The sequence below is a fragment of the Rhinoraja longicauda genome, chromosome 28, assembly GCF_053455715.1.
Source record: "Rhinoraja longicauda isolate Sanriku21f chromosome 28, sRhiLon1.1, whole genome shotgun sequence".
Lineage (NCBI taxonomy): Eukaryota > Metazoa > Chordata > Chondrichthyes > Rajiformes > Arhynchobatidae > Rhinoraja > Rhinoraja longicauda.
Genome location: NC_135980.1, coordinates 27,466,644 through 27,484,902, shown reverse-complemented (window position 1 = coordinate 27,484,902; position 18,259 = coordinate 27,466,644). Strand labels below are relative to the sequence as shown.

Here is an 18,259-nt window from a genome sequence, read left to right as displayed (position 1 = left end):
CCTGCACTTCTAGATTCCTCTGCTCTACAACACTCCCCAGAGTTGTGCTATTTACTGAGAAGTTCCTGCCCTGGTTAGACTTTCCAAAATGCAACACATCACACTTATCTGCATTAAACTCCATTTACCATTCCTCTGCCCACTTGCCCAACTGATTAAGATCCTGCTATAACCTTTGATAATCACCTTCGCTATATATATTATCACCCACTTTAGTGTCATCTGTAAACAACCATATCCACCTCTTTCTCGCTAGCTCTTACGCTGCACCATTTGTCCATTACCTTTCGTCCCTATCCCACCATCTTGGGTTTCTAGCTTACACTGAACCACGTGATATTCATCCATCATACGTTGTGCTCTGGATTGAGTTTTAACCTAAAACAAAAACAATCCATTATCACAACTTTGTCATTTTCCTTCACACCATTGACTGCGCGCCCTGCCTCATCATAAATCCCACTTATTTTTCAAGCCAAGCAGTTAATTTAAAACTCCACAGCTTGTCTTTCCCTTGCCCTGCTGATCTGCACGCTCGACATGCTAGCACTTGGCTTTAAAATCTCCTTTGTCAATTATGAGAACCGAGTCTTCCAACAAGCACCACTCCAAAAACAACAAATCAAAAGGCAGAGCTGAAAATAAAGGGTATGAAGTGTATAATGCATCAAATTGAAAGAGTTGAAGACACTGTGGCTTGTGCATTTTAAGCTGTTGCAGCATTTAGACTATTTAGCATTCCCATTTCTGTCTGTAATGTACAGTGTTCTAGATTACTATCAGGTGTGCCAGGTGCTACTTCACATCGCTGATTCTGCAGCAAAACCCTGGCAAACAGTTTCTTGTTTCTGTTTTGGCAATTTCCAGATCAACAAAGTTGGAACATGTGTTGCATTTTATTGCCTAGGAGTAGAAAATGGCTGTTTGATTGAAATACTGTACTGCAGTAACTTGCAACAGTTTAATACTTAACATTAGAATTTCACTTTGGAAATTAAGTTATATAAAAATTGATTGGCATCAAGAAACACTACTGATTAATCAGGGTAACTACAGTATGGTAAATGTGTAGTTCGCCGTGTCACAGTTTCATGTCATTATATTGGATTTTCAACCAAGAATTATCATGATTACTAAAAATAGAAACTTCAAATTTTCTTGCTGGCTTTAAAGATACAGCGCAGAAACAGGCCCTTTGGCCCACCGAGTCCGCGCCGACCCGCAATCATCCTGTACACCAGCACTATTCTACACACTAGGGATAATTTACAATTTATAGAAGCCAATTATCATCCAAACCTAAATGTCTTTGGAGTGAGGGAGGATACCAGAGCACCCAGAGAAACCCACAGGGAGAACGTACAACTCCGTACAAACAGCACCCGTATTCAGGATCGAACCCGGGTCTCTTGCGCTGTAAGGCAGCAACTCTACTGCTGCGCCACTGTGCCGCCCCTTGGCTTTGTCTTACTGGAGCTAACTAGACTGAAGTTGAAATCTATCTATATACTAAAACTCTCGTTTGTTTGTTTATTGGTGAACTACAGCCAAAACGGTACACGATAGCGCCACAATTTTAGGCCCACCTTACTCACCGTCATCCCTTTGGTGCTAATGGAAGAGGTTTCATTGAAATCGGTGTTATAAGTTATTCACATTTTAATGTTTAAAATCTCCTAGGGAGGGGGGTGGTGGGAGGGGGTGAGGGGGGAGGAGGGAGGATAAGGGGGGTTGTGGGGGATGGAGTGGGGGGAGGGGGGGGGGGAGTAGAGGGTGCTGCACCAATGCAGGAGAGGTTTGGGCCCAACGCGTCCACTTTCTCTAGTGCATTTCTAAAATTGCCCAGTTGAACTCCATTGTTGTTGCTAGTTCTTGGACCAAAATATCCAATTCCTTCTGATCTCATGTTCTCTGTATCTGTAAGACTGCCTGCTTCCATCTCCTTACTTCTACAATAGTGCTCCTACCACAATGCTTTCCTCCCCAGCCTTGCTCCATAAATCCCAAAACAGCTGTCTATACCTAAATTTGCAACAAGTTTCCATTTCTGAGCACGCATACATTAATCCCTAATATCCTGATTTTTAAATTCGCATGTATTTTCAATAATTCCATTGTCTCCTTTCAGCTTTACAAGCCTCCAAAATCATAGTGGTGCTTCAGTTCTGCTAGATTGCGCATTCCAAATTTTTATTGTTGGCTTATTGGCAACCAATATTAACTTGCAGATTTGCCAAGTAGTAACAGAGGCAAATGATATTTTGGCCTTTATTACGAGAGGATTTAAATCCAAACATAGAGACGTATTGCTCCAGTTATGGTCAGCCTTCATAACTCTATAATTGGAATGTTATATTCAGGTCTGATTTCCTTAAGAATATATCCTTGCAGTGGAGAGGTTGAACAATGATTCACCACTCAGTGAGTGTATGGAGTCGAGTGTGGCAATCTTACATGTAGAGTTTGCATTTAGGGTAGAGCTGTAAACCATGCAGTAGTGATTTTTTACACGAGGGCTGTGGAGGTTTAGTTGCAAAATATAATCGAGACATAGGGGGACAGATTATAAAACCTTAAGGGAATTAATGAATATGGGATTAGTGCAGTAAAGTAAAAGATCAGTCATGACCTGATTGAATGACCCAATCCTGTATATATTATGCATGTGCAGCCATCTAGGCTGTAAGTACTACAATCCCCTCCCTCAACTTTCTCTGAAGAAAGATCCCAACCCAAAATGTTGTCTGTCCACTTCCTTCCGTAGATGCTGCCTGTCCCACTGAGTTTCCCTTGAGCACTTTGTTTTCGCTCAAGATTTCAGCATCTGCAGTCTCTTGGGTCTTGCACCTCACTCTGTTTCACTTTCTCAGTCCAATGTTAAAGGGTAAATTGTTCCTTGATCAATCTCTGGTGAATGAGAGAAATAGATCGGGTAGATGCACCGAGTCTCTTGCCCAGAGTAGGTGAATCGAAGACCAGAGGACATTGGTTTAAGGTAAAGGGGAAAAGATTTAATAGGAATCTATGGGCTAACTTTTTCGCACAAAGGGTGGTGGGTGTATAGGACAAGCTGCCAGAGGAGCTAGTTGAGACAGGGACTATCCTAACATTTAAGAAACAGTTAGACAGGTACATGGATAGGACAGGTTTGGAGGGATATGGACCAAACGCGGGCAGGTGGGACTAGTGTAGCCTGGACATGTTGGAAATTTGGGCTGAAGGGCTTGTTTCCACGCTGTATCACTCTATGACGGTAATTCATAGCACTGTACCACACCGCAGATGAAAAAGCACAGGCAAGGTAAAAATGAGGAGTTTTGATGTTTTAGCATTTCATTTAGTTCTTAAAAGCTTGTAGGTTTAGGGCGAAAGCAAGAAGACCAGAGGTAGAGTTAATTGTGTTTACTGCTTAGGAGAAAGGGGTTGTTCACCAACAAATGTTTTATATCTGTTTGATTGCTGACTGTACATGCTTTGCAACATCCTGACGTTATAAAATGCATGATATAAATACAGTGCCCTTCAAAATGTTTGGGACAAAGACCCATAATTTATTTATTTGCCTCTGTACTCCATAATTTGAGATTTGTAATAGAAAAAAATCACATGTGGTTAAAGTGCACGTTGTCAGATTTTAATAAAGGCCATTTTTATGCATTTTGGTTTCACCATGTAGAAATTACAGCGGTGTTTATACATAGTCCCCCCATTTCAAGGCATCCTAATGATTGGGACACAGCAATGCCATGTAAATGAAAGTAGTCATGTTTAGTATTTTGTTGCATATCCTTTGCATGCAATGACTGCTTGAAGTCTGCGATTCATGGACATCACCAGTTGCTGGATGTCTTCTCTGGTGATGCTCTGCCAGGCCTGTAATACATCCATCTTTAGCTTATGCTTGTTTTGGGGGCTAGTCCCCTTCAATTTTCTCTTCAGCATATAAAAGGCATGCTCAATTGGGTTCAGATCAGGTGATTAACTTGGCCACTCAAGAATTGACCATTTTTTAGCTTTGAAAAACTCCTTTGTTGCTTTCGCAGTATGTTTGGGATCATTGTCTTGCTGTAGAATGAACTGCCTACGATGTGTCTGTACACTTCAGAATTCATTATGCTGCTACCATTAGCAGTTGTATCGATGAAGATAAGTGAGCCAGTACCTTCAGCCGCCAAGCCATAACCCCCCCACCACCGTGTTTCACAGATGAGGTGGTATGCTTTGGATCTAGGGCAGTTCGGTCTCTCCCCAATACTTTGTTCTTGCCATCACACTGATATACATTCATCTTTGTCTCATCTGTCCACAAGACCTTTTTCCAGAACTGTGGTTGCTCTTTTAAGTACTTCTTGGCAAACTGTAACCTGGCCATCCTATTTTTGCGGCTAACCAGTGGTTTGCATCTTGTAGTGTAACCTCTGTATTTCTGTCTTCAGCGGACAGTGGTCATTGATAAATCCACACCTGACTCCTGTCGGACATGTGCTTTGAGATTTTTCATTATTTCTGTCATCGGCTGTGGAAGTCTTCCTTGGTCTGTCAGTCCCTTTGCGATTAGTAACCTCACCAGTGCTCTCTTTCTTCTGAATGAATGATGTTCCAAACAGTTGATTTTGGTAAACCTAAGGTTTGGCTGATGTCTCTAACAGTTATATTCTTGTTTCTCAGTCTCATAATGGAATCTTTGACTTTCATTGGAACAACTTTGGTCCTCATGTTAATAAACAGCAATAAACGTTTCCAAAGGTGACGGAAAGACTGGAGGAAAGAGTAGGTGCTGAGAGCTCTCTTTTACCTGCATTAAAGAGGCAATTAAACACACCTGAACAATTACAAATGCCTGTGAAGCCATGTGTCCCAAACATTATGGTGCCCTGAAATGGGGGGACTATGTACAAACACAGCTGTAATTTCTACATGGTGAAACCAAAATGTATAAAAATGGCCTTTAATAAATAATGTGCACTTTAACCACATGTGATTTTCTTTTCTATTACAAATCTCAAATTGTGGAGTACAGAGGCAAATAAATAAATGATGAGTCTTTGTCCCAAACATTATGGAGGGCACTGTAAGTTATTTCTTTCTGGGACAAAGGTGACATTGCCCAAGTTTCTGTCGTGGTAGGAACTCAGTTTGTGATATGCCAATTCACAGAAATAAGTACTGATAGATTTTTTTTTAAAGTAAGCTGACCTTTTATCTTTGCAACACAGGAATATCATAGTGGCATTGAAAATTGGAAAAGAAAATATTACTTCGCTTCCCAGTAATTCAGTGGGTTAATGGCCTGCAAAGCTGTTAAACCCAACAGATGAGAAAAGTCACATCTTCAATCCCAGCCATCCATACATTTTCAGCAAGGCATGTAGGAGAAATATAATTGACCTCGATGTTGGAAAAAGCAGCCAGAAACCCCAATATTTGATCACCATTTAGTAACCTGTTGGGATGCGTTCATGTGCATATTGTTTGTAGGTAGCAATGTTCCTCTATCCCCTGCCCTCCACAATTAGGTTTAGGTTTATTATTGTTGCATGTACTGCGACAATCTGAGTAGGGTTTAAAATCTTTTACTGGAGTCTGTTTGTCTTGTAAGTGTTTCACAATTTAAATGAATATCCAATTTGTTTAAAATCCCGATACCTGGAGTAACCTTGTGTCACAACTTGTAAAGCATAATCTGACATTTAGATGACATTAACTAGCACTTGGGGGGAAAGGATCATTTATTTATCTTTCACACATAGATTACACTGGTTGTATGAAGCACATCTCATAGTTATGGAATTTATCTCAGAAAATAAATTTGAGGTCAAGAGTGGTAAATTTACAATAACTATTACCCAGTAACAATTTCTGCCCCGTTGTAGTTGGTGCAATTTTTGTTTATAAGTTAAAAGGGTCGGAGCTACAATATTATAGAACCTATTTCCTTATCCTTTTGCAGTATTTCTGATGATATTGGCAACTCCACTGAATCTCCCAGACTAATCCCATGCTTTGTCACTTTTGGTATCATTGCTGGATTTTCAATTTATTCCACTTCTCTCTTGAATGCAATAGTGGCGTATGGTGGCGCAGCAGTAGAGTTGCTGCCTTACAGCGCCTGAGACCCGGGTTCAACCCTGACTGCGGGTGCCTGTCTGTAAGGAGTTTGCACGTTCTCCCTGTGATCACGTGGGTTTTCTCTGGGTGCTTCGGTTTCCTCCCACACTCTAAATACGTACAGGTTTATAGATTAATTGGCTTCTGTAAAAATTGTAAATTAGCGTGTAGGATTAGCGTGTTAGTGTACTGGGGGATCGCTGGTCAGTGTGGACTCGGTGGGCCGAAGAGCCTGTTTCCATGCTGTATTTCTAAAATCTAAAGTCTAAAATGCAGGCGCTGCCTCCACTTCCACATGTGCACTCTGAGTTCAGTGAGCATTAATAATGGTATCACTACATTTGCATTTTCCAGCAAGAGTGGTAATCTGAGTGGCAGCTTGGACTAATGTTTCCTTCAAGTCAATTCCAGTTTATTATTATATGCACAAGTACATTGAGGTGCAGGTACAATGACAGTCTTGCTTGCAGTAGTATCACAGGCACATGGTCTTAAACAACACACAAAACATAAATTATAAATGATACATAAATTATACAAGACAGGAAAAAGAAAAATACTATGCAAATGTAAGATATTTGTGCAATACATTTTTAGAAAAATAAGTCCACGATAGTGCAAGACATGGTCCATATTGCTGCGTTGCCGAGGTAGGATGTGCACTTTGGTTCAAGAACCTGATGGTATGTAGGAAAGTGGCTGTTCCTGAACTTGTGTCATGGGACTTCAGGCTTCAATGCCTCCTGCCCTGTAGGTTGAGAAGAGTGTGGTGGCGATCCTTAGTCATAGTCATACAGCGTGGAAGCAGGCCCTTAGAGCCACCTTGCCCAGGCTGACCAACGTGCCCCATCTACACTCATCCTACCTGCCTGTGCTTGTCCCATAACCCTGCAAACCTATCTTAATATTTCTTAAATATTATGATAGTACCTACATCAACTCCTCTGGCAATTACCTCCATGACAATGGAACTGCCTCATGTGGATACTTTCGATGCTAGGGAGGGTTGTGCCTGTGATGGCCCGGATGATCCATCACTCTGCATCCTCCTAATTTTCACGTGAGTCAGAATTGCTGTACCAAGCCATGAGGCAATCAGCCAGGATACTTTCTGGAGCGCATCGGTAGAAGTTAGAGTATTCGGTGACATGCAGAATCTGTTTAAACTTCTAATAAAGTAGATACATTAGTGCACATTTCACTTCCCTTGCCTAGGGTTTACTCTCAAGACAAATGAAGGCTTTGTTCTTTCACCGTTCTCTGTTGGCATCTATCACGCAAGAGTGGGTCAGGCATAGAAATAGGTTTGCCTTTTTGGAGAATAAAATAGCTTTCAGTAACATGGACGTTTCTCAGAAACAGTGCACTTAGAATATCTGTCAATTGTGATGATGATTATGAGAGAATTGTCAGCTCCAACCATAAAATACATGTGTTAAATTGCAGATTCTGTCCTCCGTAGGAGCCTATTTTGAGCTTCGCTATTAGTCGCGGTGATGACATTAATCAGATTATGTTTGAGGGTATAAGTTTTTAAAGAATTAAACAAGGAACATGTTGCATGATGTTAGCATTTTTTCGTTGACTCCGTTGCCTGCAAAAAAATATTCGCGAATCTTGCCAACCTATTTCGAATTAATCTAATAGCACAGCTGCTAATTCTGTGCACATTTGGCTTCGCTGTTCTTTTTATTGAAGTTCAGTAGATTGCAAAGATGAAGACAGCATTTAATCTCCATAGCTGTGATGGTTGCATATGATTAAGTGGCACTTTGTAAGTAGAGGCCCCCACTCCCTCATCTTTACTATGGATGTCCAGGCACTCGACACCTCCATCCCCCACCAGGAAGGTCTTAAAGCCCTCCGTTTCTTCCTCAACCACAGCACCAGCCAATTTCCTTCTACTAATACTCTCTTCCGCCTAGCAGAGCTGGTCCTTACCTTCAACAACTTCTTCAACTTCTCCCACTTCCTCCAAATCCAAGGCGTAGCTATGGGCAATCGCATGGGCACCAGCTATGCCTGCCTCTTTGTAGGGTACGTCGAACAATCGACGGAGATGCGACTTTTTCCAAGTCTAACATCGTGGAGTTGGTGGCCTCTTGCTGGGACTTCCAGAGCTCCAAAACCGCGGAACCTGCGGACTTTAACATCTTGAAGTGGGCGATCCTTTTGCCAGTGGTCGGCCTCGGGTGCTCCAACCTGCGGGAGCTGCGGACTTTAACATCGTGAAGCTCGCGGTCCCTGCTTAGCGGCCGACTTCGGGGACTCTAAGCCACAGGAGTTCGACCGCCCCGATGCGGGAGCTTAGACCGCCCCGACATGGGAGCTCGATCACGGATGGTTCGACTCCCCCAACCGTGGGAGGAAAGAAGATAAGACTTTATTGCCTTCCATCACAGTGGGGAATGTGGAGGGGCCGCTGTGGTGGATGTTTTTGTCAAATGTTTATGTAGTTGTGTGTTGTTGCTTTTTTGGTATGGCTGTATGGCAAACCAAATTCCTCGTATGTTGCAAAACATACTTGGCTAATAAATTACGATTATGATTATAAGAAAATAACTGCAGATGCTGGTACAAATCGATTTATTCACAAAATGCTGGAGTAACTCAGCAGGTCAGGCAGCATCTCGGGAGAGAAGGAATGGGTGACGTTTCGGGTCGAGACCCTTCCGATTATGATTATGATATATATACACTGTGATAAGTTTGATAAGTTTAATTTAGTTTACTTTAGAGGTACAGCACGGAAACAGCCCTTCGGCCCACTGAGTCCACCCTGACCAGTGATGCCCACACATTAATACCATCCTACACACTAGGGACAATTTCCAATTTTTACCAAAGCCAAATCAACCTTTGGAGTGTGGGAGGAAACCGGAGTACCTGGGAAAACCCCACAAGGTCACGGGGAGAACTTACAAACTCTGTACAGACAGCACCCATAGCCAGGATCAAGGCCAGGTCTCTGGCGCTGTAAGGCAGCAACTCTACTGCTGCACCACCGTGCCACATGAAGTTCTTTCCTTTCCCAGTATTTGACCAGGATACAAATAGACTGTCCTGGGATTTGTATTCCACTCAGGGGCAGTTGGTAGGGAAGGACAATTCCTACAATGACAAGCTTTGTAGTTGGTAGAAAGCAGAGAGGTTTTAACATTACAGATCAAAACACCAATTGATGTTAAGTGCTGGGTTTTTATTCTTATTTTTCATCTTCTGGCTCTATCCCTCAATTATTTTTCATCTCTCTTCCGTAGATTGCATTTTGTTACAACTTCATAGGGTTTGGCAGCAAATCCATCCATTTAAATAAATGTCAACTGTGAGCCTGTTGGGTGAATAATTAAGATGTGAGATCCTATTCTTGTGCGTGCCAACCCTCTATAGTTGTTCAAAATAGTTGCTCCTGTCTGACGGTTTGTTTTACTTTCCTGAAACTATTTCCCAAAAGGAATAGTAACTTTCCTACTGCCGCATTGATTGAGATCTGAAAAGCTGGTAAAGACAGAATGAGGTTTATTTCAACGCAGAGAAAAATTCTATAGATGCAACCTAAATAAATACAGCTGCTGTATCCTTTCACGCATTGTGTCCCATTTATCTATTACCTCATGACTTTCCTGTATAGCTGCTAATTCGTTTTTGAAGGTGGAATCCATCCCGACCGTTGTCTTTCCCCATCCCCATCCCCTCCACTCTGCCAAGACATTTACGAACATCCAAATCTGGCTCTTACACCTCCTTAAATTTAATGACTTTGGCCTAATATTGTTTTAGAAATTAAAGTGAAGCTGGGTCCTTGATTTGCACAACTTTTCGGTTGAATATTATCATGGTAGACAGCTTGCATTTATTTAACATAAGTACCTCTTCATTATAATGACTTTTAATATGAACTAAATTATTGTGGATCCATTTTTAAATTTCACAATTATTTCATTTAATTAAGATATAGTTTGAAAAGGATTGTTAAAACAAATGGCCGGCCAGAATATACGATATATGTATAGTTGGCAGATTTCTCTTCATAAAATTGCTTTCTAGCTCTTCAATTTGAATGCATATGTTGCATTAATCAGTACGAGCAAATCTGCATTCAAAAGGATATGACGAATGAAAAATAAATGAACTTGAACTTGTGCCTTCAGCATGCTCCATGATGTTTTGCCATTCATTCCAAAGCAGCACTTCTCTGTGTTTGGTGATGCTGGTTGTGTATGGGTCAGAACACCAAGAGGAATACACTGCACTTCAAGTAGCATCAAAAATCTTCGTGGTTCGCCATTTAAAACATTTTCAGGCCTTGTTTTTGGTTTCTTATTTAAATGAAATAGAGACAATACTGAGGCAGTGTTCTCCCAGTATTGCTCTAACCTGATTTCCTGAATTACTTGTTACCACATTGTAGATTAAACCCACGGTGAGAATGACTAAGCCAAGCTGATGTGTACTGTTGAACTCTGCAGTCGTGTGTTTCCAGCAGGGGAACTGAACCCAGAACCGTATGGTTGTAGCAGATATTTCATCTTACGCTCTCTAGTCCTCTAGTAGATGAGTAGAGAGCAAAGGATGAAAGGAGAAATGTTTATGCAGACCATTTCTCCCAAAGTTGTTCCTCACTCTCAAACCCAATTCTAATGTTATGACCCATTTGCCAATAACTTTGCAACCATGATGAAATGGTAGCTCCCTATTCACAATTAAAATCATTCAAAAGATTGGGAATCTTTATTAAAATGCTTGGTCTTCTCTCCTCCATTGGAAATAATCTCAGCTATGGATTTCTCAGAACTATTTATTCCAATTTTTGGCAGCATCTGGCTGATGATACATTGATCATTCTCCAGGGTTTCAATGTTCTTTCTGTAGCATAGCTCCAGAAAATTACATGCAGATCTTAAATTTTAGTTTAATCATTATCTTTTTTCACAGCTTCCTTATTTACTCATAAATTGATTGAAATTAGAAACCTGCGGCAAGGGAAGATACAGAGAAGGTACAGGGCGGCATGATGGCGCAGTGGTAGAGTTGCTGCATTGTAGCACCAGAGACCCGGGTTCAATCCTGACTACAGTTGCTGGCTGTAGAGTTTGTATATTCTCCCTGTAACAGCTTGGGCTTTCTCCGGTTTCCTCCCACACTCCAAAGACGTAGAGGTTTGTAGGTTAATTGACTCTGGTAAAATTGTAAATTGGTCCTAGTGTGTAGGGTAAGGGGTGATCGCTGGTCGACGCGGACTAGGTGCGCCGAAGCACCTGTATCGCTAAAGCTAAAGAATTGTGTCTTAGTTTGAGCGTGTGGATATTGGGCAGATATTGGTGCTAGTACATAAAATGGGGTAATGTTAAAACTAACTGAATATGGAGATAAAATGGTAAGCTCTCTGGGACATGTTCCACAAACAGACTAATTTCTCAACTTTGATAAAATGTTGTTGAATTCTTTTGACATTATTTGCAAAAATGGCTCACGATATGATGGACCTTGGATGGCATACAAAACATCTAGAGATACCAATGAAGCCTGTATGCTGAAGTGAGTTGGTGCTTTCAGAAGAGGAAACAGAACAAGAAAGCAATTTAAGACGTTACTTATGAGAAATGTTGCTATTTACTATATAATGAGTACACCAGGTGCTCTCAGCAGGTTACTCCAACAGTTAATGTAATATGTGTTGGATTCTACTAAATTTTAAGAGTCTGACAAAATTGCATTCATATGAGGTATATTAATCAAAATTGTATCAAAACGCATAGTTTAATGAGATTGATTCCCAAACTATAGTTTGGAGGAAACACTAACCTATCAGAGTTGCTCCTCACAGTTCCAGAAACCTGGGTTCATTTCTGACCTCAGTGTTGTTTGCATCTTCTCCATATGATTGTGGACGGGGTTCTCCAAGTGCTCCGATTTCCTCCCACATTTAATGCATGTGGGATCTGCGGCGAGCTGGGTAATTGGATCCAAAATTGGTTTGTGGCAGGAGGCAGATGTTACTGGTAGGAGGATGTTTTTTCTGAATGGAAGTCTATGACCAGTAGTGTGTCACCAAGATTGGGATCTGTGCTTGTTGGTGGTACACTTTAGTGACTTGCAGAAGGTATGACGAGTAAATCTATGGATGACTCCAAAATAGGTGGTGGTGTGGATAGCAAGGAAGGTTGTCTAAGATCACAACATGGAAAGTTACGGAGCATTGACAGAAGATTTGTTTCTGTCAAGTGTGAAGTGATAAACATTGAAAGGTCAGTTAGGTTAGGACATGTACAGTAAATGGCAGGGACCTCAACAATGTTCATGAACAGAGATGCAGGGGTCCAAGTCTATTGTTCTCTGAAAGTGGCAAAACACGATAGGGTGGGGAAGAAGACATATGATACAAAGTGCAGAATATAGTTCTCAGCATTGTAGTACATCAGTTCCAGAGATAATGTCCACAATAGGGTAGAGGTGAATTGGACAGTACCCTAGCTTAAGGAAGGACCATTCAGAAACCTGATAACAGAGGGGAAGATGCTGTTCTTGAGTCTGGTGGTGTGCGCTTTCAAGCTTCTGTACCTTCTGATGGATGGGAGCTGGGAGGAGAAGGAATGACCGGAATGGGACAAGTCTTTGATTACGCTCGATGACCACTTTCCATGTCGTATAAAAATATTACTATCAAAACATTTGAATATTAGTGTTATAAGTACTCTATATATTTGAGTTTTACAAAAGTCTGATTGGAAATGTTTCTACTGGTCATAAACTTATAGAATCTTTCCTGTTATATTAATATAGCTATGGACACTGCTTCTCTGTAGTTGCCTTCATTGGTCTTTCAAAACTCCATTTGCTGGTCTGTCTTTCTTGCAATCAAAATTTACTGCACCATTTTCTTTTACAATTCATTCCTTTGCCTCTTGTTATTAATCTGTGAAATACTGTTCCTCCAATGCAGACTCTTTGGGTACTGCTTTGTGTATAGTCTCTTCCTCTTGTGCACCGTCGATGGGCCTACATTCTTCAATATCAATATGGCGAACATAATGTGATTCATTATGAAATCACTTAGCCCCACTTCTCTCCCATCCTCTTTGTTCTAAACAACCTCAGTTTGTTTAGTTCACTTTTATAGTTTCGCACATGTACCGAAGTACAGTGAAAACCTTTAGATGCGTGCTATCCAGTCTGCGGAAAGACAATACATGATTACAATCGAGCCATTTAGAGTGTATAGATACATGATAATGGAATAACGTTTAGTGCAAGGTAAAGTCAGCAAAGTCCGATCAAGGATAGTCCTAGGGTCAACAGTGAGGTAGATAGTAGTTCAGGACTGCTCTCTGGTTGTGGTAGGATGATTGAGTTGCCTGATAACAGCTAGGAAGAAACTGCCCCTGAATCTGGAGGTGTGCGTTTTCACATTTCTATACGTTTTGCCTGATGGGAGAGGGGAGAAGAGGGAGTGGCCAAGGTGCGACTCGTCCCTAGCCTTGCCAGGCCAGTGTGAGGTATAAATGGAGTCATGAAAGGGAGGTTGGTTTGTGTGATGGTCAGGGCTGTGTCCACAATTCGCTGCAATTTCTATGCGGTGTTGGATGGAGCTGTTCCCAAACCAAGCTGTGATGTATCCTGATAAAATGCTTTCTATGGTGCAACTATAGATGTTGGCGAGAGTTGTAGGGGACGTGCCAAACTTCCTAAGCCTTCTAAGGAAGTAGAGGAGTTGGTGTACTTTCTTGGTCGTCGCTTCAATATGGATGGTCCAGGAGAAATTCTTGGTGATATTGACTCCTAGGAATTGACGTTTTCAACCATCTCTACTTCGGCGCCATCAATACAAACTGGGATTTATTCACAAAATGCTGGAGTAACTCAGCAGGTCAGGCAGCATCTCGGGAGAGAAGGAATGGGTGACGTTTCGGGTCGAGACCCTTCTTCAGTCTGAAGAAGGGTTGAGACCCAAAACGTCACCCATTCCTTCTCTCCCGAGATGCTGCCTGACCTGCTAAGTTACTCCAGCATTTTGTGAATAAATCGATTTGTACCAGCATCTGCAGTTATTTTCTTATAATACAAACTGGGATGTGTGTACTGCTACGCTTCCTGAAGTTGATCACTCTCTCCTTTGTCTTGACATTGAGAGAAAGGTCATGGTCTCGACACAAGGATCTCGAACTCCTTCCTGTACTCTGTCTCATCATTATTTGATATCCGGCCCACCATGGAGGTGTCGTCTGCGAATTTGAAAATTGAATTAGATTTGTACATGGCTGCACAGTCATGGGTGTACAATGAGTAAAGAAGGGGGCTGAGAATGCAGCCTTGCGGAGCACCAGTGTTGAAGATTATCCTAGAGGATGATTTGTCCCCTATCCTCTGGGTAAGGAAGGCGAGGATCTAGTTGCAGAGATGAGTGCTGACACCAAGTCCCGTGAGTTTGATGATGTTTAGATGGTATATTCAAGTTCGAGATAACTGCAGTGCAAATTAATTTCAAATATGAAAAATATATTTGCTGTTTCAGAAATATTAATGTCCTTGTACTCAGACATTATAGAATAGATTTTACATGTCTGAATAAGTAATTCATGGACTGGGTGATTTTTACTTTAGTTTTGCATCATTTACTGTCCTTAGAGTATTTTTATTTCGGAAAATAAATCATTTATGTTTCTGTTCTAAATTATTTTTCAACAGGAGGCTCAGGAAAGCAACCGGGAAAGAGCAGAGCAGTTGTATTCCCTCATGTGTGCTGCTGCAGATAAGGTTTGGCTCACTTCAATGGATTCTTTGTCATGTACAGTTTAAATTACAAATATGATTTAGCCTCGGTGCCAACCATCAACCGTCCTTTTACACCAATCCTGCATTAATATATTGTTAGTCACCCCGCAAATTCTTTTAGTTTAGTTTAGAGATACTGTGAGGAAACAGTCCATTTGGCCCACCAAGCCCACGCCGACCAGTGATCCCCGTACACTAACACTATCCCACATACACTCGGGACAATTTACAATTTTACCAAGCCAATTAGCCTGCAAACCTGTACCTGCACGAGTGTGGGAGGAAACTGGAGTCCCGGAGAAAACCCAAGCAGGTCACAGGGAGAACGTACAAACTCCGTACAGATGGCACCCATGGTCATTATTGAACCCAGGTCTCTGGTGCTGCAAGGCAGCAACTCTACTGCTGTGCCACCATGTCACCCTCATCTCTACTCTTCCTGGACTGTTACTTTTCATTTAAGTGCAGTGGCCAATTATCTTACCCACCTGCACATCTTTGGGATGCGGCAGGGCAATGGACCATCCAGTAGGAAGGCCACGTGGCTACAGGGAGAATGTGCATATTCCATACAGACAGCACCAGAGTCAAGGTTGAACCTGAACATGGTGCTGTGCGCAGTGGCTCTACCAGCTGTGCTGCCGTTCTTGAAGAAACTACTTTACTGGTTTGATATAGAGTCATAGAATGATGCAGTGTGCAAACAGGCCCTTCGGCCTAACTCGCCCACACCGGCCAACAATGTCCCAGCTACCCTAGTCCCACTTGCCTGCGCTTGATCCATAACCCTCCAAACCTGTCCTATCTATGTACCTGTCCAACTGTTTCATAAACGATGGGATAGTCCCAGCCTCAACTACCTCCTCAAGCAGCTTGTTCCATACACCCACCACCCTCTTTGTGAAGAAGTTACCCCTCGGATTCCTATTAAATCTTTTCCCCTTCACCTTGAACCAATGACCTCTTGTCCTCGATTCCTCTACTTTGGGTAAAAGACTCTGTGCATCTACCCGATCTATTCCTCTCATGATTTTCTATACCTCTATAAGATCTCCCCTCATGGAATAGAGACCCAGTCTACTTAATCTCTCCCTATTGCTCGCACCCTGGCAACATCCTCGTAAATCTTTTCTGAACCCTTTCAAGCTTGACAATATCTTTCCTATAACATGGTGCCCAGAACAACACAATATTCTAAATTCTGTGGTCTCATTAGCACAATGTTAAGCCATCATTTGCACAACGAAAGTTGTGGAGGTCGTGTTCTTTGATGGTAAGGGAGCTTCATACGGGTAGAACCCTACGCACATGTCTGTGGAGCTCGTCCAGCTGTTACTTATTCCTCGGCAAGAAAAGAAACATTTGCTTTTCTAATTTGGTTCTTTCAATACACATTGACCAATACAATATTCATGCATGCTTAATATATATATATTTTTTATTCATTTTCCTGATATTTAGCATCTTGCAAATGTGGAACTCCTAACTTTATACACTCATTGCTTCCTTTGACAAGCTCATAAAATGGTGCCAGAATGTTTCAATGAAAAGGTGCTGAGCATAATGCACTGCCATCAAAGGCTAACCGAGTTATTTTACCCCAGACACCAGCAGTAGAATCAACGTTTTCCTTTATAGTTTCTGAGGCAACCGAAGAGTATATATTTAAACATAACAAAATGCATGCTGCCAATAAAACACAATAATTTCTGCATCCTACGAGGTTTTTTGGTGGAGTTGAGGGGTGGTATCAATCTTCAGAATATACATAAAGATCAACCTGGCTTTTTCTCTCTTCAGATACCAAGAGGCCTGCTGTCTATTTGCAGTCTTGAAAATAAAATTGATTTGATTTCAAGCATAACCTGACTTTTATAATTCACATCCTTTCATGCGAGCTAATTAAGATCATTACTGTTGGTATAAAAAAAACTGTAGAGAAATCTGCAATAAATGAGTAATATAATTTCAAATTTCCTCTGCAGCACATGTTGGGAGATGGAGAGAACACCAAAATGCATGTGGCTGAGTTGGAGGATGAAGTGAAGACATTAAAGAAGATCAACAGAGACTTGTACGATTTTTCAGTGCAAGTTCTGACAAAACAGACATAAGTAAAAGGGATGAAGGAAGCAAATAATGCAAATTGTGTGACTCTCAGTGTCAAACGTTAGTATAATATCAGCCTCCGCTATGTAAAATGAATCGGTACACTCAAACATTTCCAACTGTGCCCTATTTATACAAGTCTGTTTCATTTGAGTTGTTTGTGCTGAGCTTTCAGAGGTCAGAGTTGTTTGTCTCCAACACTTCTTCCCATTTGCACAGTCAGGTCCACTTAAGTCAGGTATTTCTTGAGCTGCTTTTAAATTGTCCACATGGGCTTGTTAGCTTTATTGATCCCTAATAGATCTGATACCAGGAGTGACTGAGTATAAACTTGCCAGATTTCTTCAATCATGACATGGAGGGAGCAATTAATATTTGGTCTGCTGAGGATTTTTTTTTTGTTTTTTGCAGGAGGTATTGCATTTACTTTCTCTTTTACTTTGCAGTTTGAGTATCTGTTTGCAAACGTAACAGCCTTGCAGACATAGGCTGTGCGTGGCCCTACATGCTGGTAATTGGAGCTCTGTTTGCACATGGTTTTATTTCTGAATCCTGAAGAACCAAGTTCCCTTTTCGAGTCAAGATCTATTATATCAAATACTTAAGATAACTCCAGATTCACTAGAACATGGACTTAAAACTTACTATGGCGGTTTACGCCATGTCAGCCAAACTATACCTCAAAGCTCAGACATTTAGAATTTCTAGTTTTCTGCAGAGTGTGAGGTAATGGGTAAATTGCTATTGTAATTGTGCCAAAGGCCTGAGTTTTATATTCAATGTACAATAAACATCTTCAGTCTTAATGAATAGCACTCATTCCATAACATAGATCGATGTCCGATTGTTGGATGTCACCAGACGGCATAACCTTTGTGTAAAACATGCAGGAATTCAAAATGAATGCTTAGTGGCTTCCCCTTGTCCCCCTGGGCAAGTTGCCTTATATTTCCCAATTCCACAGAGGTGTAGAAAGGAACTGCAGATGCCGGTTTACACCCAAGATAGACGCATAATGCTGGAGTAACTCTGTGGGTCAGGCAGCATCTCTGGAGGAAAGGAATAGGCGGCGTTTCGGGTCGAGACCCTTTTCTAGAGTCTGAATGACCCGCTGCCTGCAGGCAAAGATGCTGCCTGACCTGCTGAGTTACTCCAGCATTTTGAGTCTATCTCCACAGAAGTGTACATCACAGCTTTAGACGGTAGAGACACAGTGCTGAAACAGGCCTTTTGGCCCACCGAGTCCAGGCCGACCAGCGGTCACCCAATA

General features: G+C 41.6%; 1 protein-coding gene across 1 annotated transcript in view; it reads left to right on the top strand.

Annotated features, from left to right (window-relative positions):
• wdr18 (WD repeat domain 18) overlaps window positions 1-17,783 on the top strand; it is a 120,026-nt gene extending 102,243 nt beyond the window's left edge. Inside the window, exons 9-10 of the mRNA XM_078423638.1 lie at window positions 14,794-14,862; window positions 16,866-17,783. Of these exons, the coding sequence (XP_078279764.1) occupies window positions 14,794-14,862; window positions 16,866-16,994 (198 nt within the window). The 3' untranslated portion in view covers window positions 16,995-17,783. The remainder of the gene's footprint in view (window positions 1-14,793; window positions 14,863-16,865) is intronic.
• Window positions 17,784-18,259: the final 476 nt, after the last annotated feature.